The sequence below is a fragment of the Desarmillaria tabescens genome (genome assembly GCF_030435595.1).
Source record: "Desarmillaria tabescens strain CCBAS 213 chromosome Unknown EV420scaffold_8, whole genome shotgun sequence".
Taxonomy (NCBI): Eukaryota; Fungi; Basidiomycota; class Agaricomycetes; order Agaricales; family Physalacriaceae; genus Desarmillaria; species Desarmillaria tabescens.
The window spans coordinates 1,398,066-1,425,651 of record NW_026848307.1 but is presented as its reverse complement, the minus strand read 5'-3'; the positions used below and the strand labels follow the sequence as shown (position 1 = coordinate 1,425,651).

Sequence of the window (27,586 nt, the reverse complement as noted above, 5' to 3'; positions counted from 1 at the left end):
GTTCCTTACCTGGACATGCGCTCCCAGGGGCGAGTGGTCCGAAAGAGTAGGATTTTCTGGTCCCATCTTCCGGACCTTCGTCCGACAAGCCAGCGCGAATCCTAAGAGGGTTCTCGACTTGCCCGCCACATGCCTCCTTGCTCTGGTTTGTCCTCAGGTTTGGGTTCCATCTGTTCCCCACTTGGGGCCTCTCCGTCCAACCATTTGGGATCTTCTCTCCCCTCCAGCCTGCTGGAAGGTTGACCACATGTTGTGGCCTGCCCAAGCCTGTTGCTGTTAAGCTGCTTGGGCTCGCTCCTCGAGGTAGATATACCCGAGGTCTACTGCCTGTTGAATCGACTTCCGATATTCAGGAGCCTCCCACATGAGGACTTGGTGGGTGAGGTTCTTTATCGATTGACTGGTCCTGGTCAATGCGAAGGTGGAAATCCTGTTCTACACCATGCTGAGTCCAGGATTGAGCGTCGTCCTGGTGAATATCACCCTGTGATTCTGTCTGGGTTTCTTGAGAACGCGACAAAATAAGTATATTGTCCGTTGTAGTTCCTACATGTAAAGTATCAACGTTAAATTTCATAATAGGATGCATACTGTTTGAAACACAAGTTCTGGTTGACCGAGGTGAATCACCTAGTCCTCGGTCGACTCCTCTTTTACCTCCTCAACCTTTGTCATAGCAGGGGTTTCCTCCTGTTTGGCCTCTTCGATTAAGGCCCTTAGGCGCTGTGTGAATGGCGTCGTTTTCTTCATGAAGGGTGTCAATTTCGGTTTCTTCATGCTGCGCCATTTGGACTTGTCGGTCGGGCATCTGTTGTCCCGACTGATATGTCCCGTATTACCACATTGAAAGCATTGCCTCTCTTTCTTGAGATGGTCGATGTCCATGGGCTCGCCTTCACCTCCATAGGTGGTTCCAGTAGCGTCTCTTTTATCGCTTCTGCCTCCCCCTGAGGTGCTGGCTCATCTGGCAGGTCCGGATTTGGACCCCTCGGTCCCTGCGGGGCGACCCCCGCATTTGGCTACCCCTACTCGGTAGTTCTCAGTCCATATGGCTGACTCTGTCTTTCCATTCATAGTAGCCTTGGGGTCGGCGATTGTCACTCCCCATGATGACCTCTTTGATGGAGGTCGAATGGCTAGTTTTACCACTTCTTTCATTTGGTCCGCGTTGTCAAATCATTTTGCTTTTATGGCTAACTCTTCGAATTTGTCGAAGAATTCCATGGCTGACTTGAATTGGGATTGTTGGAGCTTCTTCCACTCGATTCGTTGAATCTCGATCTCCGCCACTTCTTGGAATCGTCTCCAGTACTTCTTCCTCAAAGGTTTCCCATGCGGGGTACCGATGATGGTTTTGGTGGGAGTCCCAATATTTCCGTCGTTGGTCCACCCACCACTGCTTAGCATTCCCCTTGAATAGGGATGCTGCAAATACTACTCGATTGGGTCCATACCCATATGTCACATTAAGGGAGAAGTACTTTGAAAATGTTTCAAAGTAAGCGTAGCAGTCGCTGAAGAATTGGTCAAGGTCATAGGATTTTCCATAGAACCCATCCGGTTTTTCTATGAGTGTGGGTTTAACGTCTCCCCACAGATTAGGTTGTCCTGCCATAATTGCTCATCCAAGTGGCGGATTGGGTGGTAGTGGGAGATTCGCAGGGCAAGGAAGTGATCAGATATTTTGATCACTATGTGGTGTAGGTGGCACCGCTGGAGGGGGTGGCCCTCCGCTGCCTCCGCCTCCACCTCCACCTCCACCTCCACCTCCAGGTGTGGTGGGTGCTGGCCCACTTCCTTTGCCAGAGGTAGGGGTTGTTGCAGTGCCTCCCATGCTTCGGAGGTGTTGGTCTAGTTGTTTTCTGCCTGCGAATAGTCCTGATGTCTCACCAGGTCTGGTAACGGCAGTGGTGGTTTGGAGAATTCCTAAGTTTGAGAAGTCTGATTCCGAATCTTCAGTACTGGGAATTTCATAGCGGCCTCCTTGGAGTAGTTGTCAGGTCGGGGTGTAGGATATTCCAATAGTTTATGGCAATATATTGGGTTTCTTGTGATAATATGTCCCTTTGTAATTGGGAGCTGGGCTCAGCTTGTTGATAAGCTTGCCCCTGGGGCGTGGTGGACCAGTAGGTTTCGTGGGGTAGTTGGTCGTGCATATTCCACCAGAACTGGTCCCAGTTCATCCTATAGAGTTCTTCTTCGGTAGGGATGGGTGCTGGACCCCTGAACAAACTCATCGTCCCCCTCATTGAAGGGGGATTCATTGGCATATTCTCTCTCACGGGTGAGCTGGTCGATTTGTATCCTGGCTCTAACCCATGGGTCCAGTCGGTCGAGATGATCAGTTGGATGGAAGACGGGTTCGTATTGTAGGAGGTAGGGATTTCCATCGATCCATATCTGGTTCCAGTTCCAGATATATGCGAAGTATCTTCTATATCTTTCGAATATGTCTTCGAAGTCTGCTCTATCGTAGGCCCACCACTGTAGCTCTCTTTGGGATATGAATGGTGGGTCGACGTAGAAGGTTGGTTTGGGGGTAAGGAAGGTTTCGAGCTCTGGGTCGGGGCCAACTTCGTTATATCAGGCTCGGGCCAGGTCCCATAGTCGTTGGCAGATCCGGCACCTGCAGTGAGGCCAATCTGTGAGACTCGCCTGATCGAGCTCTGTCTCGACAGGATTTGATATGTCAGTAGTTCCGGTGAGGGACTGGGCTCCTGTGAACCACCAGAGGACAGTGTCCTCCTCGTTGGTGTCTGCAAATAAGACCCTACGCTCCCACAGCAGGGAGTCTGCATGGGGGTGTTGCTCGAGTAACTCATTTGTATCTGTCTGCTCTCCCCATGGGTCTTCGTCGTTGGGATAATATGGGGTCTGGGCCCCAGAGGATCTGGGGAGTGTGAGAGGGATAGGGTTTTCTTCCTCGGTAATAGTGTCGAGGGTTCCCCCGATGGATGAAGTAGACTCAACTGGTGAGATTCGTGCAGTCGTGGGCTCCCCGAAGGTGTCTGCCCATGCTCTGAGGTCTGCGATGGTAATCGTGTTCCTAGCTGGGGCGCGACATTCCTCTTCTGCCCATTGTTCACGCTCTCTGGGGTCAGGTTGGATTGGAGGGTCTGGAATGTATCGACCTGAGTCAGGGATCAGCGATGAATAACATCGTGGAGTGTCAATCCCGTAGACTCATCGAGTCCCATCTGCTGAGTACCAGGATAACCAGCTGGAGGAGCTGGTCGGGGACCCAGGGCCTTGGATTCTTGGCTCTGGGGAATCCCTCATCGTATCCCTTGACTCGCCTTCCATTGTTGTGCTGCTTCTTGCCACGATGGGCTCTCCCCAGGACCGCTGGCTATGCTCGTCTGTTGACCGGGCACTTCCGGGGTCTGAACTATCTGGGCCGCTGCTGCTACTTCCCACATCACACCCGGCATTTGGTCGTACCCACTCTCCTTCGATTGCTCCTGGTGTTGTACTTGGGAGGCATATTTCATGGCCTCGGTCGGTGAGGATTCTTCCTCTAGCGACATCAATGTAGATCCTTCTGGCTTCTCGTACTGTGTAGCTGCTCTCCAGGACTGTCTCTGTCATTGTTTGGAGAGATGCTGTGTCGTCCAGGGTTTTCTTCCTGAAGGGGAGGCCCAACTTCTTCACCCCTGCTGTCATTTTGCCCTTCCATGTCTGGCTGTGAGAAGACGTGGTCGTCTTCTGGGACTGAGGGCTGTGGCATGCTTGGGCGGAGTCTGATGGGAGTGAGATGTCCGATTGAGGATTCATTAGAGTCTGTTACTCGCTCACTCGGGAGGGTTGGTGCTCTTTGTTGTGTTCGTTCTAGCTCGTAAGCATATAGAAGGAGTGTGGATTCGAGGGTAATCATGGAATAATAAGTTTCATAGTCTTCTGGGTTCATACGGTCAATGTCGTTGAACAACAATGAAAGTACTGGTTGTGATTAACAGTATGACCACTGTTATCGTAAATAGTCGTAACAGGAATACGTAGAACAACAGTGTAACTCGTTGGTTCGACGGTGAGGGTATGCGAAGCAAGCTTCGGCTAATTGTAACGCACTAACTTGGATTGTACAACGTTTGCCTCTAAACTGTCACTCGCGTTCGGTGATTCAGTTGTGGAGAGGGCATCGCAATCGTTAGGTCAGAGACGATAGTCCTTAGTCTTGGAAGCAGGGAGGTTCTGCGTGAAAAGTTAGGAGTGTATAACTTTAGCCGAAGCTGGGGTATAATACCACAGCAAGGCTAGGCTTAAATACATCACAGTATATACTAATAGGTATCCGTCCTAAAGCATTGCTGTCTTCTAGGCAGACGCGTTTGATATGCTAGAAGTCCTCCTGCAAGTAAGAAGACTAGCGTTTGTATGGCGCTATCTTCTGGGAGGTATACGTGGCACCCTATCTGTCCTAGGATGTGATCAGAGTCAACCTAAAGAAGCGTGACTGGCCGAAGGAGGGTCGGGCCCATAGTCATGTGGTCGGATCTATGGGCCATCAAATGGATCATGCGTGTGAATGGTGGATCATGCGTGTGATTGATCAGGTCATGAATGATGCGGATCAGGTACGAGGAATGATGATGAGAGTCGAATGACGAGTTGATGAGATAAGATAAGATAAGCAAAAAATAGGGGTGATTCATGACATCTCCAGAGTCTCCCAATTACTATGGTTGCCATCTGTTGGAATCCTCGGTGTTGCGCAGGGTAGACCCCTGGCTGGTAAGGCCAGTTGATATGAACTTGTTATTCCTAGGCTCCTACAGAGCCTGTATTTATACTACTTTGCAATGTAATCTAGAATGTACTACAACTTTCTACTAGTCTCATGCTTACTCAGCAACTCTCGGCATGATGCCAGATTGCTCCTTCTAGAACTTTCCGGCAAAATCCCAACACCGTCGTTTGGATGATTTTCATGACTGTCATGTTCATGTTTCCTAGGACCCCTTCTCCTAGGGTAGGCAACATGAACTATACTGTCGCAGTACAAAGTCGGTTACTTCCAATAAGATTACGATTCATCACGTTAAGACAGACCTTGCAGGCGGTGTTCTGATCCTTGCGATTGCTTATTTTTACTTTCCAAAATATGGCGGGATCAATTGGTTCACAGGACCGATATCAACGCTCAAAATGCCTGCATTACAAGTTGAGAATGATATAGTCGAAAAAGAGTAAGATGCTAGTGGATGTGGTTCGAATTGCGTTGACCAAGTGGATCGTTTTTCGTGAATTGACCATTATATATGCGTAGTTGGATACATTGCCAATATTGACTTGTCCCAATTAATGATATGTGCGCTCAACGTTTTCATGAGAGAATCCATCCACGGTGTATGTCTTGACTGCTTAAGGCTGACAGGTAGTTATAACGGCAGCCACACTTTTTACTGCTGTCGGAGAGATGTATGAGAGGCTACCATATACTGTAGACTTGGATTGACATGGCGGCTCAGAGCATAAGCCCCTTCGTCCAGCGAAAAATTCCGATTTTAGAAGGTTAACAGGATGCACTTTTAAGGGTGTTTTACTCTCCCGGAGTTTCCAGCAATGAGGGATACTTTCCTTCCAATGCTACTTGAAAAGAAGAAGAAAGCTACAAGCTTGAAACGCGTTGGTGGCGGTGCTACACGGCATTGACTTCGGCATGAATATTGAATGCTTATCAGGGCGACCGATGCAATGTCTCAGATTCCGGTAGAATGTGAATACGCAGTGACCTAAAAATAGATGATCACTAATCGCATCTCTTAGCACAACCTTGGACGTATCTTGATAAAAAGCCAGCCCACGGGCAGTCAGAACACAACGATACTCATCTAACATCAACCGATTGAACACTTTCGAGAAAACTCTAGGCAGATATGACGGATCCGGATTGAAGGGCACATACTGGAGGGAGTTCAATTGAGCGGCTGTGCCAGCAACCATTTGCCTGCGACGGTAGCATTTGGTGCAAAAATTGCTGCGTAATCCAATAAGATCAGAATCTATGGCACCTAAGACACCAGACCGAACGACTGATGTCACAAAGAACCTGTGAGGAAAAATACCAGCATCTCTAAAACACGCCGCAAACTTCCTGCATCCAGAGAAGCACTCAGATATACAAAGTCCAGATAACAGATAGGGCATCAAACGTACTCAAAGGTCAGGTTAATCACGGCAAGAGGTTCCCAGTATAACACCATGACAGAACATCATTGTCGACAAGAAAAGAGGTGAATAAACCACTGTTCGGCAAACGCCGACAATTTAAAAGTGAAGGGAAAAAATTTTCAGAAGAAATTCTCTCAGGAGTGCAAAACCCAAAGAAAGAACTAAGATCCGAAGTGTCTGAGACAGATGGATGGGGGCACATGGACTGGCGCTAATCGTGTATTCTCAAGCCAAAAGACGCAACATTAGTGAGTTTGAAGACCCACTACCAAAGGTAGCAGGAATCATGATATCAATCAAATCAGCTTCCATCTGCTCCAACCTGAATGAACATACCGTCATCTATCCATGCATTCAGTTTCAAGAACCAGAGATAAGACGAGGCCACTTACTGTCCATTGTACACTCAACAGTCCAAACAGGAACACTAATCCGGTATTCCAGCCTCCAGTTTGGTTCACAAGCACTGCAGAGCCAAAGACGTAACTGGCTGGATGCATGTTTTCGTGACCTGTCATGGCGAGAAGGATGATGATGACAGTGACTACCGGTGACTGTAAGGATGGAGTGATACGTGGGATGGGAGGAGCATCTTACAGAATGTGGCTCCAAGATTAACAAAGACGAATGAAGACGATAAACGAGCAAGGTAGCGAGTTGCGAGCGAGTTCTGGGTAGCAAAGTTTAACAACAAAGATGAAGATGAGTGGTCCTGGATGTTTAGTATTTACCAGGATACCATGGAAGATGAGTAAGCCAATGAAGAGCCCAATGACCTTTCCCTATGTTTAGAAACAGTTGAGAAAATAGTCGAAGCAAGCAGCATAGATCCATTACTTGAGTAATTTCATAGTTCCCATCCTGTAAGATAAGCATAGTTAGCCCCAATCTTTGAAATGTGATTGGAAGTGTCATCACCTTGCCGATGACAACAGCGGCCCATATCATATTTGATAGACCAAATTCAGTTGAAGAGATATCCACAATCTGGCCTGCATGAGCAAGACTCGGTCAGTATAGCCCCCATATTCCCTGATTATCGTCTCACCCAGAATATTTAGCCATCCAACCAACCAATCAATCTAAGGAATGAACTTTTATCGGCATCCAAAACACAACTAGTTGAAGAGGGCCAGTGCATCCGCATGGCAAGTCCGAGTCCTATGTATTTTCAGTGGCGCAAGCTGTCCTGGAAGGACAAGAGACCCCAAGTCTCCCAACCTGATGGTCAATCGCCCATGATAGTAGGCTCCTCCTCAACTGCTCGGAAGCACTTGATCCACCAGTTGATGAACAGTAAGATCTTGTCTTTCAGCTCACCACCGAGTCATAGATCGGTAGTAGCATTCAAGTGAAGAGGGGAGACATTAAGCACAGACTATTTGATATGACTAGTCAGCATGGGCTCAATAAGATATGAAGGGATAGTTACAAGGCATACAATTGCAAGTCATCTCTAGGACTTTTACACCGTTTGATGCCAAATGTGCAAACTGACAATCGTACCAAGGTCATCCAGAAAATAGTTCATAGCGTAGAGCTCTTCCAGGTGATCAAAGGACACAGACGCATACGAACGCAAACTTTCCCAGAATTCTCAGTGAAGGCTCCGTCTCCTCGGAAGAACGAACGGCCTTACTCGGCCAGAAGGGCGTGATAATTTGGTTGACGCGCCTCAGTGCGAGTGGGAAGGTGCGTTGATGCGTAGCTATTGTAGCTATACTGCGTGAAAGAACCTGACAGAGCCATCCTAGTCAACCATCGCATGTGCACTGGAACAGCATCTCCTCCACCTGCACAAAAACTCTTACCGCTTGGATGGCGACAATGTCCGATTTGGCTTGAACAAAGATCAAGAAATGCGAACATCCGTCAGATAAGCGAGGTGCATTGTCAGTACCAGCTATTCATTGATTGATTGTACTCATGCCTGGTGCTGGATAGATCTCTAAAATATTCGCCAACTCTGCATCCATCACTATCACGGCCTTCATCTCGCCGTACCACGTAGACTAGGCATTCGCCTGAGAGATCCATGAAAAGGCATTGTTTCCCTTTGTCGAGGTGTTTGTTGATGCACCTCTCCATGTCGTCGAACAGTGCGACCCAAAGAGCCTGTACAAGAAAGCCCGTGCGGGTGCGTTGCTCTGGTAATCTGCTCTGATGCTTCGTGATTCTCAACGATAGAGTTCATGGGCATATCTGCCCCGTATGAAGCTCCAGAGAACCCAGAAATCCACATTGATACATTGGTTACGGATGTTGTGGAGAGCGTCCGGATAATCACTGATTCTTTGATGAGTAAAGGGTATATTTCCGTGTAGGACGAGAAAGGCTTCTATAAACTACATAGACAAGTGTGTATCATTGAGCCAGTGGGCAAAAAGTTACTAGAGCATGAATCAGTAATGTTGAAGTCATGAATACTTTGAACCAACCTGTATAATCAGCTTGTGTAGCCTCCAGGCACATCCAAAAAGAAGTATTATCATCATAGGCATATGTATACGTAGTCAGACAAGGACCCTCTGCGTGCACAGATATAAGAACACTTGGAAAAGAGATGAATGAATAGCTTACTAAAATAATTATAGTAGGACACTCCGGAGGAAGGACAAGTCGCCGCCATGCTGTGAGAGCCCATACAACAATTAGGTGAGTCCTCTGAACAGAACAAGCCAATGTCAGTCGAGACCGGCCGATGACACAATAGAACGGAACTACATACTCTTCTGCTCATCGTTCTCAATCAAGCACGCTGATTTACACCTGACAGTCTTACCGTCTGGTCCTGCCAGTACAAGTTCCTGCGGACCTGAATCGAACAACAACATGAGCCTGAGGATCCATACTGAATGGAAACACCCACAATTGGTGTTGAGGTCAGCAGCACAGATGGGTCCATCAGTGGGTGTGATGAGCATCGGAATGCTGAAACCATCTACAACGGAGACTACGACAGTTCAGCTTCGAGGTAAAAGGCCTCTGATTCACTCACGATCATAGTTGTCCTCACCCTTTTCATCAGCTGCCGACGTCCATTCCGCTACCTTCACCGGCGGGACACCCTACCAAGTATTCACAACCAACATCAATTTCAAACCTAAGCCTTCGTACCATCCCGGTATGGGGATCACACAGTAACTGTCCATTACAGCCACCTGTAACACACAAAGTGGACCCTGTTTCGAAAAATCACATTGTGTGCATCCCTAACCACAACCCCAGTCACGTAAATGCAAGGAAAAGTTGTCTGAACAACTTACCCAGATTCGCCCAGAAGTCCAGTTACCTGGTACATCAAATGATACTGAAGTGCCTGCAGTGACTTCCCAGCTGTATGGTATGGTAATTTTGTATCAGGATAATTGAAAGCCTGAGAATGGTGCGCACCCAGTATCGTGGTTAGGCATCACCTGACCGACATCCAGGTCTGTGAAGATCTACAAATGCCAGGATAAGTGATTTAATTTACGGGGCGGGGTATGAGTAAAGAGGGCACGAACCGCAGGCCTAGGAAAAGTAAAGCAGTAAGCACGCGATTGGCGAAGGTTCACACTGAGAAGACCTGCCAGATAGTGTACGAACACGAATTCTTCACCGTACATGCAGAGACTCGGAGGCCAGTGAGAGCGAAGAGAAGAATCAAGATGGCAGGGGAAAAGAAAGGGATAGTCAAATGCAACAGAACACGACGGCGACGATGGGGAACGAAAAACACGCGACAGCATCAGGTAGACAGACGGTCAACAAATACAGTTATTCACACGGTATACTCAGGTGGCCAGTTCGGCAAAGGCCGTCAATGAATAGAATTATTCCCACGGTACTCTCAGGTACCCATGCCGGCAAATTCCGTGATGAATTGATCCACAACATAATGACCGAGTATCTATACTAATAAAACCTACTTCCTTCCTTCCTATATACATAGGACTCGGAACTTCTGAGATGTCCTAGCATTGTCTCAAAAAAATTCAGGCCTCAAGATAAAATTAGTGTAGCTTTATTCGAGGATCACCATTGTTGTGTCCCAAGGACCCGTAGTACACTGTATCTCCACAAGCGAAAATTCCCTATTCTTGGGCCCATCATGACCTGGGGTTTGAGGACTGCAACTGTTGGTGTCCTTGTCGGAGTGTACCAGTTCAACACGAACGATATTGGTGAGAGCCTTGGTTCAGATTCCTTTCTTTCTTGGATGTTGAGTGCGATTTACTTAGGTCTGACGGAGCTTATTGCGAAAGTTTGGACCGCATAGGCCGGTTTTCTTGTATCAGTATACGATTTCAGCAATCCATGGAATTCACATAACACACGAACGATGCAGTTGTCCGACCAGTTCTCTGTGCCAGGACCATTCAGCAAGCTTTGTATTATGAAGGAATCCAGTGGTATGCATATTATGTACAGTCATGACTATCGAGCCGAGAACCAGTCTAATAATTAAGCAAAAGCATATAGTACCATCCCCAGCTCACCGAGACTCAATAGACGGAGTGCGAGTGATAAGTCTCGAATCCGATACACCCTTCTCCAAATCAATAGTAGAAGTCGGCATTGTTTGTGACGCAGTCGATGGTGCGGAGTCAATGACATCGGCCTCTTGGGGTCCATGATCAGCGACTATGCCGACGTTCCAGAAGAAAAGGACCGCGAATATGGTACCTATGGTGTGTGATTTGAAGGTTAAATCTACCTCTCAAAGCCCGAAAACGTTCACATACCAATGACCCCGAAAGCAAATGCGCCCCATGCTGCGGCTTTGTAGCCATCCAGCAATGCTTCTCGAGGGGCATTGCTATTGCTGGCGTCGACGATGACTCCCATTTTTGCTGAATTTTGTGCAACGACTCGATTGTAGATGATGGTCGTGACTGTTACACCCAATGCTGTTCCGACCTACGATACCAGTGAGTTCAATTATGTTTCGCTACGCTTCATGCCAACGCTTACCTGGTTCATCGTTTGGAACAAAGCGCCGGAAAGGCTTTGCTCATGGGGCTCGACAATCTTTGCAACGAAGATTGTCCCTGACGCAAAGACGAGATCGGCACCAAACACAGAGAAGATGGCACTAGGGAAACCGAATCGCCAATATGAAGCATCGGGTTTGATGAGGGCAAAGAACAAGGATGCACAGCCAGTGGTCAGTGTTCCGGTCGCTTGAATGGGGCAGTAGATAAGCAAGCAACAGTTCAGTGGTTAGATATAGCTTACCCAACATCCATACAATAGAAACGCGCGCAATTATCAAAATAACGATGGTATTGAGGATGACCCCCGTGACGAACATGGGAATGAACCTGACCATAGTGAGAATAGGTGTGTAATCCTCGTAATTTTGATAGAAAAGCTAAACGCCGGATTATCAGGTAGGTTTCTCCAAATGCGATGCTGTCTTACCTGTGTCCAAAAGTTCCATGCCAGAAACGAGGCAAAGGTGAGCAAGTCGATGAACATAATTGCGGCAAATTTTCCGTTTCCTTTGGTCCATAGGGAGAGCTTCATCATCGGGGGAGGAGTCCAGATCGAATATGGTGCGTTTGGATTGAGCTGTAGGCGCTCAAGATACCATTGCCAGGCCAGGAATATTCCAATGATGATCACACCGACGATGAGAAGAGCAATGATATCTATGACACTCCTTCAACCCCAGAGCGAGAACAGAAAGAGATATAAAACGTACAAGAAGTCGCCCATTTGTTCGGGGCAATCTCCCCATCACTTAGAACAAAGATTATGAGGACTAGTCCGGCGGTTATTAGAAACGCTCCCAGCCAATCGATGCGACGGTCGGCTTCGGTTGATGGTTCATCTTTCGGAATGGACCAAACGCCCATAAGCAGAAACATCAATGTCAGGCCACTTGACAGATAAAAGTTGCTCCTCCAGGTAGGGCTAGAAAGGTATCAGATCTTGTTAATACGTTAAATGAGAAGAAGGCTCATACTCTGAGAGCTGGATCAAGGTACCACCCAATGCTTGTCCCGTAAACCCACCCAACGGTGCTCCAGCGGCATAACAAGCGAACGCAATGGACCGCGTTCGACCCGGGGGAAAAGAATGTGCGAGAATGCCCATCTAAGGGACAGATCAACGAATGGAAGTCGATGGTAAGCGAACTGCTCACTGTTGCTGGAAGGGCTCCTGCGATTCCGATACCTTGCAAACCACGAAGTACATCGAGGACAATTTCATCTTGTAAGACCAGTTAGGTTATGAGTGAGGGGAGGGGAAGGGCTGGCATGCTTACCTTTAGCAAACCCGCAGGCAAGTGTGAAGACGGCAAGCCATGCGGAACTGAGCAGGAATGTTATTTTGCGACCATACAGATCTGCGACACGTCCCAACAGGGGGAAGAGACAGCCCTGCAGAAATGTTGAACAGTCTGGAAAAAGTTATTCCTGTTGAAAGCGTACAGAACTCAAAGCGTATGATGATACCTAGACAGAAATCAGTAAAAGTCTCGTCAATTATTCAGCCCACTCACGAGCCATTCAAGCTGAGTTTCTTCAATATCCAGGTCTCTTCCTATTGACGGTAGAGACACCGCTGCCGAGGTGAGGTTCGAGCTCTTACCGAATGGTCGTATTAGCGAAAGGTCAATCGTCAATGAATACGGCGACTCACGTTCACCCACATTGCCAGCGTACATGTCGCGATAATGGCCACTGTCTGACCTTTCGAAAGCGGTTTTTTTGCGACGACTTCCTTCTCCATGGTCGAGAATTTGGACAGCAAGGAACTTATGGGGGATCGCCAGGATCCATGAAGGCTTAAATATGTTATCTCCTACTTCGAACTATTCAAGTGGGTCTTGTTACCAAGTTCAATTGTATCATCCTACGCCACGCGATACCTCCGATGATTAGTTTTTCCGACGTCAGTTTTTTCGAGCGAGTAGTTTTGTTGGCGAAATGACGGTCCTCCCCCGGACGTAGTGGACGTAGGAGTGCATCATTGTCGAGGGGAACGGTGTAGAAGCGGTCGTTTTTCTCAGTACCTTCGGAACATCAGGTGGGTGTTCTTCGCGCGCTGTTCGTGTGACTATTGCCGCCTTTGGTATTGGAGACGCGGAGCATGGTAGTGGGATAGCGAAACGTTAAGTCAGACTTATGACATTCCTGACTAAAATTCTTTCAAGTGGCTGGGTATATTGTAGACAGCATCTAGTATGCATGATGATAAGGTACAAGATGAAGACAAACATATGACCTACGTAAAGCAGGTGTCGCTGATTGTGTTTTTGAATCTGTATAGTACTTCCTTCCAGTCGGTGCTCACACCTTCTAAACATCCTCATGGTCCTGTTCCCGGTCTATTTTTGACTTGGCCACGGTAATTTCATCGGCAGTGCCATCGTCTACGTATGACCGCCCGGGGACAAGATTTGACTGAGGTCCATGATAATGTCTGTGGCCATCGACGATATACCACGCGCTGGCCAAGAATATTAACAGATTTCAAGAAGGAAGTAATTCATCATTAACGTACAATGCTAGAATCATGACACCAATCGTTATCACCTAAAACTTCCCCGTCAGCACGGAGAAACGGGAAAAACATATTGGGTAAAGGTTCTTACAGAAGCGTAGTTCATATTCTCCTTCGTGATGGGTTTCACGGTCGGGAACGAGAAGATCACACACACGAATATAGTCCACAGGATACATGTCCAATTCATCGCAGCCCCCAGGAAGCCATCACCCATATAAAAGGGACCAGGTTTGAACATGACCTCGGGGTGGTTTTGAAATACTCGTCTGAGGAAGATGGGGATGATGTAGCTCAGGTCCAGGGCCATGGCAGTCAGCGAGAAGATGGCATTGGCGGCAATGGGACTTGCGAGGTCGAGCAACCCAGGAAGGACGGATACAAAAGTAGTTAGGAAGATAGCTCGGAGAGGGGTATTGGTCAGCTTGGAGTTGTGGCCAAAGTAACCGGCATCGGGGAGCCCTATGATAGTTTGATATGAATCTCAATTCGGAATTGTGCGAGAGTGGGCGCGTACCGTGGTCGCGGCTGAAGGCGTAAACAGTACGTGACGCAGCCTGTAGCGCGGTTTGAACGACGAAGAAGGCTGTGAGGCAAACAAAAGCCTGTGGTAAATGTATCAGTGATCAAAACCACAGCATGCCAAGTGAAGAACCGACCCATAGTATTAGCGCTCCAGTCTTCCCCATTCGAAGGTACATGATCTGATCAAAGTTTGGGTAACCGCAAACAACCCAGCGTTGTCTAACGTACCTCAAGCACAGCAGAGCCAGAAGCTCCCGGAAGGTCTTCCCTGTATGCAGATATGAATTATAGAACGACCTGTCAGATATTATTTCACGCACAGCGGTCCAGAGCAAAGAACCAGTACGATATTGAAGAGCCATCCAAAGATCCCGGTGCCGATTACTTGAGAAACATGTCAGCGCATTCTAAATGATGTGATACGGCTCCACAAACCCGCGATGAAAATAGCCGAAGGTGCTGTAGTAGTAGTAAGCTGTCGTCAGTCTGCAAGTCCGGTTTCTATGCATGAGTACACACCAGCGTACGCAGCACGTCGGACTTCTTCACTAAAAATATCCATGGGTTAGTAAGGCTGTAGGCTTAATCACGAAATACCAACTCACGAGATATGTGCAGTGGCGTCGTAATCCTAATCATGATATCAATCAAATCAGCTTCCATCATCTCCGAACTGAACGAACATACCGTCATCTATCCATGCATTCAGTTTCAAGAACCAGAGATAAGAACATGCCACTTACTGTCCATTGTACACTCAACAGCCCAAACAGGAACGCTAACCCGGTATTCCAGCCTCCGGTTTGGTTCACAAGCCCCGCTGAGCCAAAGACGTAACTGGCTGGATGCATGTTTTCGCGACCTGTCGTGGCAAGAAGGACGATGATAATAACTACCGGTGACTGTAAGGATGGAGTGATACATAGGATGGGAGGAGCATCTTACGGAATGTGGCTCCAAGATTAACAAAGACGAATGAAGACGATAAACGAGCAAGGTAGCGAGTTGCGAGCGAGTTCTGGGTAGCAAAGTTTAACAACAAAGATGAAGATGAGTGGTCCTGGATGTTTAGTATTTACCAGGATACCATGGAAGACGAGTAAGCCAACGAAGAGCCCAACGACCTTTCCCTATGTTTTGAAATAGTTGAGAAAATAGTCGAAGCAAGTAGCATAGATCCATTACTTGAGTAAGTTCATAGTTCCCATCCTGTAAGATAAGCATAGTTAGCCCCAATCTTTGAAATGTGATTGGAAGTGTCATCACCTTGCCGATGACAACAGCGGCCCATATCATATTTGATAGACCGAACTCTGTTGAAGATATACCCGCGATCTGGCCTGCATGAGCGAGACTCGGTCAATATAGCCCCCATATTCCCTGATTATCGTCTCACCCAGAATATTTAGCCACCCAACCAACCAACCGATCTAAGGAACGAACTTTTATCGGCATCCAAAAACACAGCCGGTCAAGAGAAGCCTTACCCTCGCACGATGCTTCTGAGGTGTGAGCTGGGCCGAAGCCGTGTACCTGGAGAAAGGAACCCGCGGGGTCAGTGTGATATCACCAGGTACCAATCAAGTCCGGAACGCACAGTCCACCACAGGTCGGATAAGCGCTAACGATTTCGGCGATACTGGATCCTAGAGTGAAGCACATGCATGCACCTAGGATCCAGCACCATACGACCTAATCGGAAGTGAGATCGGGGTGTGTATTGGGGGGAGAGAGAAGTGTTGATACCGAAGATGGTCCTCCGAGCAGTAATGGGGTGTTAAAAGTCGTCGATATACTCGAACATACACCCTATATGCGACGAGGGAGATTGTCAGGGAGCTCCGAGTGCCGCACATGGAAGAGCTAACCATTATACTGAACGCAAAGCTAATCTGTATCAAAATTAACAGTAAGAAGACAATGCAATCAGGACTTGATAAAGCTTGCGAGTAGCCGATACGCACCGTCGCCAGATTTGAGAATTCCCGCTTGAAAGACGGGACATAGCCAAGGGCGACGAGCTCTTTGTCGTCATCGTCTATCATCGTGCTTGAGATGGAGGGAGTTGGTTCTGGTAAGGCTGCCATTGGGGGCCTTTATAAAGGTCGTAGATGGTCGTGTGGCAGTTATGCGGCGACGTGGAAGAGCTACCAAAAGGATCAAGAGTCTGTTTGATGCCGCCATATGTATGCTGAAAATAAATCAAATTAGTTCTGCACAAATTTTTAGGCAGACCCTATCTTTCGGATCTGGCCCTGGTTATCTTATCTGGTCCCTTCAAATCCTTCACATCCGAGCAGCCTGGATGGTCGTGTCCACGTTGTGTCAACGTCGACCAATCCTGTGCTAAAAGATTTCCGTCAAGTCTGGATCGGGCAGCGGTTCTACCAGCCAGCCGTACAAGGTAAATATAGTTTTACGTCCTAGTAGATTGTTTGCGTTCTATCTAATGGCTTCTAGATATGCTAACAAGGGACGTACCTTCACACGGCCACCGAGAAGGATAAGCCATGGAAGCCAGGTCCTATCGTTGTACTGTGCTGCTGCACACGGTTTCCCGACGATACGACTATCGTCTACACGAAAAGCGTCCGACTGCCATTGAATGCATATCAGGTGCTTCTGGAAGCTGAGGCACTTGTACTCAACACCGATAACAGAGATAGTAACGGCACCAAACTAAAAGAGTCCGTATGGAGCACACAGGTTTGCGCTATAACACCAAACACTCCACCAATTCAGTGTGCACGCGGACCAGTGTAGACCTGTGACCGGACCCCTACAATGAGCAAGCGTCGATGTAGGGGACCTGTAAAGCTGACTTTTAATTTATAGGCGACATGGTTAGGCATTTGCCGAGGTCCAAAAAGGCCATTCGAGTCGTTACCATATTGGGGTTTTGGTGGTGATCGCATCCATTTCGTTCAGATACTATTGTGTCTCGACGCGACTTTGCTCTGTACATTTCGTTAGCCATGGTCCAGCAATCGAATCCATTACCAGAAGAATCTCTTTGCTCTACACATGTCTTTTATACTCCCATTTCATCCTCAGCAGCGCCAACAGCTGCCAGTTCATCAACCCAGTTCATCCTCAATCCAAAGCCCAAGAAGGCGACTGCGTCGAAATCTGTAGCCGCAAAACCAAGGTCCTGTCCCTGCAATGACCGCTCAGTCTCGACGCTCATAAGAAGCAAGAGCGGCACGGAGCTGGACTTCTCTTGGAGCTTCTCGACCACATGTCACGAAAAACGCCAAGAGAATGAAGCGGTAACAGATGAGTTGTTGACCCTTGGGTAATGAGCAGATGTACGTGAAGGGGACACGGTCAGAATCAATGGTTTGTGTGATACGATGGTGAAGCGACTCAAGGGTGGCATTTCGGATGGATGCAAGGGTGTCAGATAATGTTTTAACAATTGAGAAGGTCTCCATATGGATTATACGAGTTTAAAGATGGTAATACGAGGTTTTGAAGACAAAATACATGGCTGCGCATCGAGACGCGATAGTATCTGAACGAAATGGATGCGATCACCACCAAAACCCCAATATGGTAACGACTCGAATGGCCTTTTTGGACCTCGGCAAATGCCTAACCATGTCGCCTATAAATTAAAAGTCAGCTTTACAGGTCCCCTACATCGACGCTTGCTCATTGTAGGGGTCCGGTCACAGGTCTAGGACCAGTGCCAAAGTCCAATACTAAAATGCAAGCCTACGAGCAAACGCTGCTCAGGTGTCTGACCCTGTGATGATTTTCCTAGGTTGTCGCTTCCCAACATACGCACCCATGTTATGTCAGCAACCAGAGATAAGAAGAACTTGCGAATACCCGCTGAGTCGAAGAGTGGGCAGTTCAGCTACCCGGGAACTGCAGATTACAAGCAGTCGGCAGGCGAGGTAGAAGGATGACGAAGTTGGGCGGAAAGACGTCTTCGATGGGGCTCCGAGATAAACGATCCGACGGGTTTGTTCAGCTGTTCTTTCGTATCATATCTATTGCTGAGTCGTAGGATTCAAACGGAAGGCCTCATCGATGACGCATGAAAACATGCACATATCACTTTATCTCTCCAGAACACCCTATTTGCCATGCCCGAGGGCCAGCGAACTTCCCTTTACTTGTGGCTATCGTGGCGGAACACCTTTCTTCCTGCCAGGAAGCCTTCGGGCCTGAAAAAGCGTATTACATTTATCACAAAATAGTGATGTATTCTCTTACTCAACAGGTGGATAAAGACGCGACGTCTGCAACAATTGTCGGGGAGCATGGTGTTAGAACGCGGTTGAAAGCAGGCGACGCGTGAAACGACAGCTTTGGCGCGTCTATTTACGACTGAGTCTAAACGATGCACCGACGACGGAGGAAAGAGCGGGGCCATGTATCACTTGCAAAGCTGTAGCGGGTTTCGCCAAGAGTATACCTTGTTCTGCCTTTGTATACGTGACTTTGATAAGAATTTGTGTGCACTAGGATTAATTGCCAGTTTTTACGTTCATTTACGATGAGGAGTCTAATGAGATTTGTCTTCTGCATGAAATAAAGTCATTCTGTGAAAACGTGCCAGAGAACCTTTGTGCGTACTGTATCTACAGAGTAGTATTGTGTTCGCTTCATTGTTTCGACTCCTTCAAATACCGCTTCCATATACGCTGCCCTTCTGGACAATCTGTCCGTACGTGCTCGATGAGATCTGATGTTGTATAAACTGTATTATATCGGCGGTATGCCTTAGCGTATGTCTCGTCCCCGTAGACGCCTTCACTCGACTGAATCACCCATCGACAGCCTGCGCAGAAGAGGTCATTGTCAATCTTTCCCGAGCATCTGTTGAAATAAGGTAGAGGGGCGGCTGCCACCCACCGGGCCCGAAGCTTCCTTTCCGAATTGGTCCACCGGGAGATGCAAGACTCATATACTGCTTTGCGTTGGGGTGTGGAATTGATACGAGCCATAAGCTGCGCCTCGCCTCCCGCTTCTTCGACAACCACTCCGCGAACTTTTGTGAAGCTCAGAAGACGCCGAAAATCCAGATAATCGTTCCAGCTGTTTTCGGAGCAGACAGCAGGTAGACCCGCTAACGTAGCTGCTGATATTCCAAACAGCTTGGTTGCCGCATACTCGTTGATGGGAAGGAGCTCGGGTGAACGAAGACAAGGCATACAGCACCGTCGGCACTCGAGGAGCCAGATCAGAGAACCAGAATTACCACATGAGCCGCATGAAGGACTGCTACAAAGAGCATTATAGAGGTCCTCGAGGGTGAAAAACGAGCCAGCGTGTGTTCTAAGCATTGCTACGAGTGCATCGAGGGCATAATAGGAGACGCGTTGGAAAGCGAGTGATTCATCGACGGCCTTTCGGGTACTTCTATTGACGAGGGAAAACGATATGGCAATGGTCTGGATATCGCAGCATGTAGAAATGATGTTGTCCAGGAGCTTGCTGGGAAGAATAGCGAGCTTCCCTAGTGTTGCGACTGGATTCTTGGCTACCATGCGCATAAACTGGATAGGGACTAGGGTGACTTCACTAAAGACTCGTGGGTATCCGACGACCTTGTCCATCGTAAGGCGTTGTTCTGCCATGGGCGTGAGAGTAGGAAGGGTGGCGTTGTATACGTCTGTTTGGCATTTGTCCTTACTGGTGGCGCGCGCGATCGAGCATTGCAACTTGCTTCTTTACCACCACCTTGGATCCTCACAGCCCTCTTTCTTACCAGTGCGTCGCTTGTCAGTGCTCTACTAAATACAAAGTGATCTCTGTTGGCCTCGAAGTGGACAAGGAAGCGAGAGAGACTGTTTTGAGCCAGACCCTAAGCAAACTGACAGCTGCACCTTCAGAGAGCAACAAGACTCATTTCACACTGAAAACAACTCGTGAGGAAGTACTGAAACCACTACACCTGTCAAAGAATGACTCAGCCCCGGGTATAAATGGTGCAACTAACAAATTCTTCAAGGTACTAAATGACAGACATGTCGAGGATGAAAGGAAAGAAATCCCGAGTTTTGATATAGTAGGAGTCCTCACTGAGGTCTTCAATGACATTGAAGATCACGGTATAGATGACTCAACAAACTTCACGGAGGGATGGATGTGCCCCATTTATAAAAAGAATGACCGAAATATGATGTCAAATTACCGCCCCATAACCCTCCTTAATTCAGAATACAAGCTGTTTACGAAGGCTCTATCTATTAAATTGGTATGCTCGGCACCAGAGCTAATTCATATTGACCAAGCAGGCTTCATCCCCGGACGCCAAATCTCGAACCAAACTAAGCTAATTTGAATGATCATTGACCACGCTGACTTAACTGAACAAAATGGCATGATCGTTGCACTTGACCAAGAAAAAGCATATGACAAAATACGACATGATTATCTATGGAGGGTTCTGGAGGCTTTCCAAATCTCGATGCAGTTCATATCAACAGTAAAGTCCTTATACGAGTGCGCGTATACCAGAGTGATGGTAAACGGATTCCTTAGCTCACCATTCAAAGTCACGTGAGGAGTACGCCAGGGTGACCCCTTATCCTGCCTGCTCTTCGATCTTGCTATTGAACCTCTTGCTGAATCTCTTCGCAAATCAGACCTGAGGGGACTGGAAGTCCCAGGTTCGGAAGAACGACTAATTGCCAAGCTCTTCGCGGATGATACCACAACCTTCCTTCATGAAGATGATGATTTCGAAGAGCTGATGAAGCTCCTAGATGACTGGTGCCTTGCTAGTGGTGCACGTTTCAATGTCGCAAAGACCCAAATAATTCCAATTGGAAGCAAAGAGTTCCGTTCGAACGTGACGGACAGCTGGAGAAGTAAAGAAAATTTCAAACAAATTCCTGATAATATACGCATAGTGAAAGAACACGAGGCAATACGTATCCTAGGAGCTTGGTTTGGTAATGACATCCCAGATGACACTGCTTGGACACTGATCCTGGAGAGAGTAGATAGAAGCCTTGCCCGCTGGGAGATGTCCCACCCATCTGTCCCCAACCTGGCGCATTATAGTACAAACCATAATTGGAGGATTGACCCAATACTTAACGGCTGGTCCAGGGAATGCCAAAACATGTCGAGAATAAGCTGGAAAAAAGAGAATGTAAGTTCATTTGGGAAGGCAGAACAAAAAATCTCATTGACTTCGAAACACTTAAGTCCCCAAGGGACCAGGGAGGACTGGATATCCTCGACATACAAGCACGTAACAAGGCAATTGAAGCCATGTGGGTGAAGGAGCTTCTCTCTGAACAGAAGCCAACCTGGACTTTCTATGCACATGATATCATAGCCCGCACAGGCCTAAGCTCGGAAAGAAACGTGAACCGAGATATGAAAATGAATATTTTCCTACAATCTTTCAATACAAAAAAATCACAGCTACCCCGGGACCTACAAAGAATCCTGACCGTAGCCAATGAAACAGGAGTGCGGGCAGAGGGTATAGCTTTCTCCAGAGAAATACTTCAGCAGTCGGCCGATCTGGTTCCACTCAGAAGCAAACCCTAGAATCCATCTTCTGACCCACTCTTCAGCAAGCATATGTCTCTGAGAAAACCACAACCTACGTTTAGTCGGGGAGGTGGAAGAAATTTCCCAGTTCCTCGATGACCCAAGTCATAACAGTGCAATTCGAGGCCAATGATGCGAATGCCATATCTGTTCAGCAATGGAGGAAAACCTAGGCTGCAAAAAACCAAATGAATGTATGCTTCATGCAAAAGAATTAATGGACACCCTGCCAAAAAAGTGGGATCCTCGTTTCATGCTCCCTGAGGACTATGAGGAGGGCCCGGAGCAACTAGACGAGGGATTTGAGTTCGATCGGAGAGTGACTGTGGATGGTTCAATCGCAAATGCTTTCCGAATTTTCACTGAGGGAGTAGTATGCAATGAACTACCAGATCTTCGACTCAGTGCCCCATCAGACGAAATTATCAATGCAGCCACAGATGGGTCCTGCATTGACAATGGTTCCTCCAATGCAAGAGCCAGTGTGGGAATTTACATTGCAGGTGAAAACAGCCTTGAGATCGCCCTAAAGATACCCACATCCCTGCCCCAGTCCAACCAGGTAGGCAAGGTGGTAGCAACAAAAGAGCTAGCAAACAGAGTTGACAAAAGAGCGATCCTACACAATGATACGGACTCGAAATACATACTTCAGCACCTGTCGACCTCACTAAGAAAGATGGAAGACGCTGGTTACATAGGCATGCCCAACAGGAAAGTGCTCCAAGCGATGATAGCCAGTCTCCGCAGCAGAAAACAGATTACCACCATGACATGGGTAAAGGGGCACAACGGACACCCAGGAAACACTATGGCTGACCTGTTAGCAAATGAAGGAGCAAACAAAGAAACAGAGGACACCATTGACCTAGAAATAGACCCAAAGCTACACATTTCCGGCGCCGCCCTATGCAAACTGATGCAAAGCCAAGCCTACAAAGCCCTCCAAGAACGAAAGAACAAAAACCTCCCTCAGCGTACAAAGACAACAGCGAACATTGCGCTGGCTATACAGGGAGCAAACGAGTCTTTCGGGGTCATGCCAACGGAGCCTGCCATATGGAAATCAATCAGATGTTGAGTTCCAAGCCCTCGGGAGCACCTCGCACACTGTCACCCCGACTTCTTGCTCGTTGTTGCGACGATCTGCTTCTTGGACATTGTGACTCCCAGTTCATTTCTGTTCTTTAGTCAGTACTTACTTTTCCTCGCTTCCTCAGACTTTAGAGTAGTATATATACCTCGTATTTTGTACCTGCCACCTCAGCTTGTTGCTCTATACCGACAGAGAAAGGCTGAGGTGAGTTATTCTGTATTCCTTGTATTTATCGCCTTACTTACATCTCGTAGCGTAGCACGTATTCTTACAGGTAATATCATAGCTTGTTGCTCTATACCGACAGAGAAAGGCTGAGCATAGCACATATTCTTACAGGTTATTGTGCCCTGTGCACTCTGTCAATTTGCTGCTAGTTTCCCCACTTGTGTCGTCTCATCTCCCATTTTTCCATCATGGCTCCGTCTGTTACCACGTCTCTCACTGACTCCCTCCCTGGGTCCGTGCCCAAGCTTGATGCTTCTGGACTAAACTGGGCTGTGTTCTCGATCCGCTTTCATGACGCTGTTGAGCCCAAGGGTTTCTGGGGACACTTCGACGGCACCACACCTCGGCCGACTGCGTCATCACCCCCTGCTCAGGCTGAGCATACTGCTATCGAGGCTTGGGATAAGGACGAATGCTCAGCATGGTCTCTTCTGACGCAGAAGATTCCTGACTCGACGTTGATGTGTGTCCACTCCAAGACCACGGTGCGGGAACACTGGGAAGCTATTGTTGATGAGTACATGAACAAGGGAACGTATGCACAGACAGACCTTCGTAACCAGTTCATGGATATGAAGTGCGAGGAACATGGTGATGTGAGAGTGTTCTTGGACAGCCTAAGGACGAAACGTGAAGAGTTAGTGACGTATGGCATGCTCATCAGTGTGGATGACTACCAGTCAACCATTATCTCTTCTCTCCCTGGCTACCTCTCGAATTTCGCTGCAAACCAGCTCGCCACAGCTAAGCTGTACAGCTCTACACACACCCTTGACCCCGACATCCTCATCGATGCCATCGTTGAGGAGTTCGACAAGAAATGACGCAAACGTGCCCGCCACTCGAAGGCAAAGGGTACGAAGTCAGAAGATCAGGATGTTGCTATGGCTGCATCAGGATCTGAGTCGAAGGGGAAGGGGAAGGAACGTACGAAGAAGCCCCACGGTGCTTGTTGTGGCTGTGGAGAGACAGGTCACTTCAGGAATAAGTGCCCGAAGCAGAAGAAGACCAAATCTGCGAACGCTGCCGAATCTGACAGCGATGTTGCGTTCTGGGCCAAGGACACATCCGAGTCTGAGGATAGTGTGCCTGACCTTGAGGTGGTCAGCGACTCAGAAGATGAGTCTGCATTCAGCGACTCAGAGGACCGTGACGATGATGGGGTCGAAGGAGAGGGTGATTGGTTTTCAGATGTCGACGAGGACTCTGATAGTCCCTGGGGCTGTGGCTGGGATACCGAGGAGTTATCTGGGACCAGTGGCAGCGATGTTGATTCATTGGCTGGTGTTGACTCAGACTCGGTTAGTGCAAGGTCCATGGAGAGTGATGACTTCCTGGAGGTTCTTGAGGCTGCAGTGTCTGAAGAGGCAAACAGTATCAGCAACAGCAAAGCTGACACCGAAAAGGGTCATAGCGAACTTTACGACTCTGGATGCACCAAACATATCACCCCATATCGCGAAGAATTGTCCAACTTCGTTGAAATCCCCCCAAAAACATTCCGTGCTGCAAATAAGGGAAATTTCAGTGCAAACGGAATGGGTGATATGACCATTGATGTACCGAATGGTGTATCCGATGCCTTGCAGCTGAGACTTACGGAGGTTCTGTACTCCCCAGAGGTGGGCTATACTCTCGTGTCGGTCGGGAAGCTAGATGATCACGGATTTTCTGTCACTGTTCGCTGGTGGAAAGTGCACAATCCGTGGCCCCGACGGCGAGTTGGTTGGAGAAGTCCCTAAAGTTGGAAAGGGCCTCTATCGTGTCGATCATGAGCCTGAGAGCGCAAACACAGTGGAAGAAAAAATCACTCTAATGCAGTTCCACCGTCGTATGGGTCACATATCCCCAGACCTCGCTCGAAAACTTGTTGACAAAGGATTTGTCACAGGTGTACGGCTTGATGAGACCTCGTTTGACGAGCCAACCTTCTGCGAAGCCTGCATATATGGCAAGGTGACGAGAAAGCCCATCTCGAAGGTGCGGGAAGGAGAGAGAGCAACGAAAATTGGGGAGGAGGTTCACTCAGATCTTTGGGGACCTGCTCTGGTTGCTACTCTTGGCGGGCGCCATTATTATATAACATTTACGGATGACTGCACCCGATTTACCCGACTGCACCTTCTCAAGAGCAAGAACGAAGCTTATCAGGCTTATAAAGAGTTTGAGGCTTGGCTCGAGACTCAGCTAGGCGCTCGCATAAAGACTCTGCACTCGGATCGTGGTGGAGAGTACCTGGGAAAGGAGTTCATTCTCCACCTGAAAGAGTCAGGTACAAACCAGAAGCTCACCGTGCATGACACTCTGCAGCAAAATGGTGTTGCAGAGTGACGAAATCGTACCATTGTGGAACGAATTCATGCCTTGTTGCATGCGAGTGGTCTCCCAAAGTACCTTTGGGGAGAAGCAGCACGTCACATTGTATGGCTACTCAATTGCACACCTACAAAAGCTCTTGATGGGAAGACTCCATACGAAGCTGCCTATGGTCGCAAGCCATCCCTTAAGGGGTTACGCGAGTGGGGTGAAAAAGTCTGGGTCCGTGTTGAAGGTGGGGATAAGCTTGGTGGTCACGTAAAGGAAGGCCGCTGGATGGGTTTCGACGAGCAGAGCAAAGGGTTCTGCATTTACTGGCCTGACAAAAGACGCGTCAGTATTGAATGAAATGTGTATTATGACAACACCGCTTCGCCGACTTCTCGTCTCGAGGGGGAGAGTTTAGACTGCACCGAGACGAAATCCGACTCACCAGGAACTTTCTCGGCACCCACACCTCCAGCAGTCTCCTCGGAAACACCGTCTGTACCTGCTGAAAGCTCATCAGCAAATTCTGAACCCATTCCCGAACCCGAAGCACCCACTAAACGTGTCCGAAAGCCTAGTCAACGTGTCCAGGATATCCTTGATGGCAAAGGCATGAACTCAGCGAAGCCCGCCGATCCCATTGTAGCCTCAGGTGTCCAGCTCCCCACTGTCCCCGATAAAACCACTCTTGAGGGGGAGGGTACAGCCGAATGGATGATGGCTGCTGACTTCATTGACGAGTATGCAATGGCGGCTGAGATGTCAGAGGCTGAAGCTTTGGAGCTGAAGTCTCTCTCGGAGGCGAAGGACCATCCGGATTGGCCTCTATGGGAAAGGGCGATCCAGGAAGAGCTTCAGACATTGAAGGATGTGAGGACGTGGGAGCTTGTCGAGCCTCCCAAGGATGCCAACATCGTCGGATCCAAGTGGGTCTTCCATGCAAAAAAAGACGCTGCCGGAAATGTTGTACACTACAAGGCTTGCCTAGTCGCTCAGGGATTCTCGCAAGTACCAGGCGTTGACTACTTCGACACCTTTGCTCCAGTAGCCAAGCTCGCTTCAATCCGTGCCGTCCTCGCAATGTCAGCCATCCATGATCTAGAGCTTCATCAGATCGACGTCAAGGGCGCATATCTCAATGGTGAACTCACCGAAGAGGAAAACATCTTCATGAAGCAACCTCCGGGCTTCCATGCACCAGGATCAAAGTCTCTTGTGTGCCATCTGTTGAAGACGTTGTATGGCTTGAAGCAGTCGGGTCGATGTTGGTACCAGAAGCTCGTCGAGATCCTTGTTCAAAAGATAGGGCTAAAATGCTGTGACGTTGATCAGGCAGTCTTTTTCCGACGCGATGGAGAAAAGTTAATCATTATATTGGTTCATGTTGACGACTGTACAATTGCAGCTTCGTCACTTGCCCTAGTTCGCGAGTTCAAGCGCAAAATGTCCTCCTACGTTGAGATCAGTGATCTTGGCGAGCTGCACTGGCTGTTAGGCATCGAAATCAAGAGGAACCGTGAGGAACGCACCATCCACCTCTCCCAGTGATCGTACATCATCTCCATCCTCCAGAGATACAACTTCGACGAGTTGAGGCCTCTGTCAACCCCCATGGACCTGAATGTTCGCCTCTCCACCTCCCAGTCGCCCTCAACAACAGCAGAAATTGCCCAGATGCACCACATCCCCTACCATGAGGCAGTTGGCTCCCTGATGTGGGTATCCCAAGGTACTCGCCCTGACATCGCATTTGCTACACAGAGCGTCTCCCGATTCACGAAAAATCCGGGCCAGCAGCATTGGGCAGCTGTGAAACACATTTATCGGTACCTAAGTGGTACGCGTGATCTGTGGTTGACGTTCGGAAGGATGAGGGATGGGAACAACAGCGTTCAGGGCTACACTGATGCTGATGGTAGCATGGCCGAGGACAGGCATGCCATCTCGGGATATGCCTTTTTGCTTGGCGGTGGCGCTATCTCATGGTCATCAAAGAAACAAGAAATCGTTTCACTTTCTACCACCGAGAGTGAATACGTGGCAGCAACTCACGTGTCAAAGGAAGCTCTTTGGCTTCGTTCACTCATCTCACAGCTCTTTACACCTGTCACCAAGCCTACGACCCTGTTCTCAGACAACCAATCGGCTATTGCACTTAGCAAGGACCACCAGTACCATGCGAGGACCAAGCACATCGACGTTCGATTCCACTTCATTCGCTGGATTGTTGAAAATGGCTCT

General features: G+C 48.3%; 8 protein-coding genes across 8 annotated transcripts; 2 read left to right on the top strand and 6 right to left on the bottom strand.

Annotated features, from left to right (window-relative positions):
- Window positions 1–1,970: 1,970 nt before the first annotated feature.
- Window positions 1,971–3,727, bottom strand: EV420DRAFT_1639406 (uncharacterized protein; the record flags this gene model as incomplete). The annotated part of the gene is made up of 4 exons (XM_060476968.1): window positions 1,971–2,655; window positions 2,729–3,131; window positions 3,293–3,517; window positions 3,556–3,727. 4 exons carry the CDS (start codon window positions 3,725–3,727, stop codon window positions 1,971–1,973), a joined length of 1,485 nt encoding a protein of 494 aa, XP_060334719.1.
- Window positions 3,728–6,382: 2,655 nt separating this feature from the next.
- Window positions 6,383–7,119, bottom strand: EV420DRAFT_1476961 (uncharacterized protein; the record flags this gene model as incomplete). Its single annotated transcript, XM_060469373.1, has 6 exons — window positions 6,383–6,436; window positions 6,508–6,513; window positions 6,564–6,725; window positions 6,903–6,953; window positions 7,009–7,032; window positions 7,090–7,119. 6 exons carry the CDS (start codon window positions 7,117–7,119, stop codon window positions 6,383–6,385), a joined length of 327 nt encoding a protein of 108 aa, XP_060334718.1.
- Window positions 7,120–7,655: 536 nt separating this feature from the next.
- Window positions 7,656–8,563, top strand: EV420DRAFT_1733135 (adenylylsulfate kinase; the record flags this gene model as incomplete). Its single annotated transcript, XM_060479946.1, has 6 exons — window positions 7,656–7,681; window positions 7,773–7,863; window positions 7,926–8,042; window positions 8,116–8,178; window positions 8,203–8,308; window positions 8,359–8,563. 6 exons carry the CDS (start codon window positions 7,656–7,658, stop codon window positions 8,493–8,495), a joined length of 540 nt encoding a protein of 179 aa, XP_060334717.1. The 3' UTR covers window positions 8,496–8,563.
- On the bottom strand, window positions 8,536–9,779 carry EV420DRAFT_1618995 (thaumatin; the record flags this gene model as incomplete). The annotated part of the gene is made up of 10 exons (XM_060475418.1): window positions 8,536–8,561; window positions 8,610–8,699; window positions 8,752–8,835; window positions 8,900–8,986; window positions 9,041–9,124; window positions 9,170–9,239; window positions 9,289–9,353; window positions 9,404–9,507; window positions 9,565–9,614; window positions 9,678–9,779. 10 exons carry the CDS (start codon window positions 9,777–9,779, stop codon window positions 8,536–8,538), a joined length of 762 nt encoding a protein of 253 aa, XP_060334716.1.
- Window positions 9,780–10,890: 1,111 nt separating this feature from the next.
- Window positions 10,891–12,894, bottom strand: EV420DRAFT_1264708 (efflux transporter; the record flags this gene model as incomplete). The annotated part of the gene is made up of 11 exons (XM_060467241.1): window positions 10,891–11,073; window positions 11,128–11,336; window positions 11,392–11,527; window positions 11,578–11,807; window positions 11,861–12,072; window positions 12,125–12,255; window positions 12,305–12,372; window positions 12,428–12,542; window positions 12,594–12,617; window positions 12,665–12,748; window positions 12,805–12,894. 11 exons carry the CDS (start codon window positions 12,892–12,894, stop codon window positions 10,891–10,893), a joined length of 1,482 nt encoding a protein of 493 aa, XP_060334715.1.
- Window positions 12,895–13,463: 569 nt separating this feature from the next.
- EV420DRAFT_1264710 (APC amino acid permease) lies at window positions 13,464–16,238 on the bottom strand (the record flags this gene model as incomplete). Its single annotated transcript, XM_060467242.1, has 21 exons — window positions 13,464–13,614; window positions 13,669–13,700; window positions 13,760–14,130; window positions 14,186–14,273; window positions 14,328–14,372; window positions 14,422–14,461; window positions 14,514–14,577; window positions 14,629–14,652; window positions 14,713–14,741; window positions 14,799–14,824; window positions 14,937–15,085; window positions 15,139–15,211; window positions 15,273–15,323; window positions 15,379–15,402; window positions 15,460–15,533; window positions 15,590–15,623; window positions 15,681–15,726; window positions 15,791–15,885; window positions 15,940–16,002; window positions 16,062–16,085; window positions 16,158–16,238. 21 exons carry the CDS (start codon window positions 16,236–16,238, stop codon window positions 13,464–13,466), a joined length of 1,584 nt encoding a protein of 527 aa, XP_060334714.1.
- Window positions 16,239–18,560: 2,322 nt separating this feature from the next.
- Window positions 18,561–19,804, bottom strand: EV420DRAFT_1163412 (uncharacterized protein). The gene has a single exon (XM_060466156.1). It carries the CDS (start codon window positions 19,782–19,784, stop codon window positions 18,810–18,812), a length of 975 nt encoding a protein of 324 aa, XP_060334713.1. The 5' UTR covers window positions 19,785–19,804; the 3' UTR covers window positions 18,561–18,809.
- A 1,625-nt stretch (window positions 19,805–21,429) lies between these two features.
- Window positions 21,430–22,536, top strand: EV420DRAFT_1618992 (uncharacterized protein; the record flags this gene model as incomplete). Its single annotated transcript, XM_060475417.1, has 5 exons — window positions 21,430–21,646; window positions 21,759–21,830; window positions 21,873–22,199; window positions 22,221–22,318; window positions 22,432–22,536. 5 exons carry the CDS (start codon window positions 21,430–21,432, stop codon window positions 22,534–22,536), a joined length of 819 nt encoding a protein of 272 aa, XP_060334712.1.
- Window positions 22,537–27,586: the final 5,050 nt, after the last annotated feature.

Bases quoted from the DNA above. Each gene is read 5' to 3' on its own strand.
- EV420DRAFT_1163412 (XM_060466156.1), bottom strand. From the start codon at position 19,784: ATGGCAGAACAACGCCTTACGATGGACAAGGTCGTCGGATACCCACGA.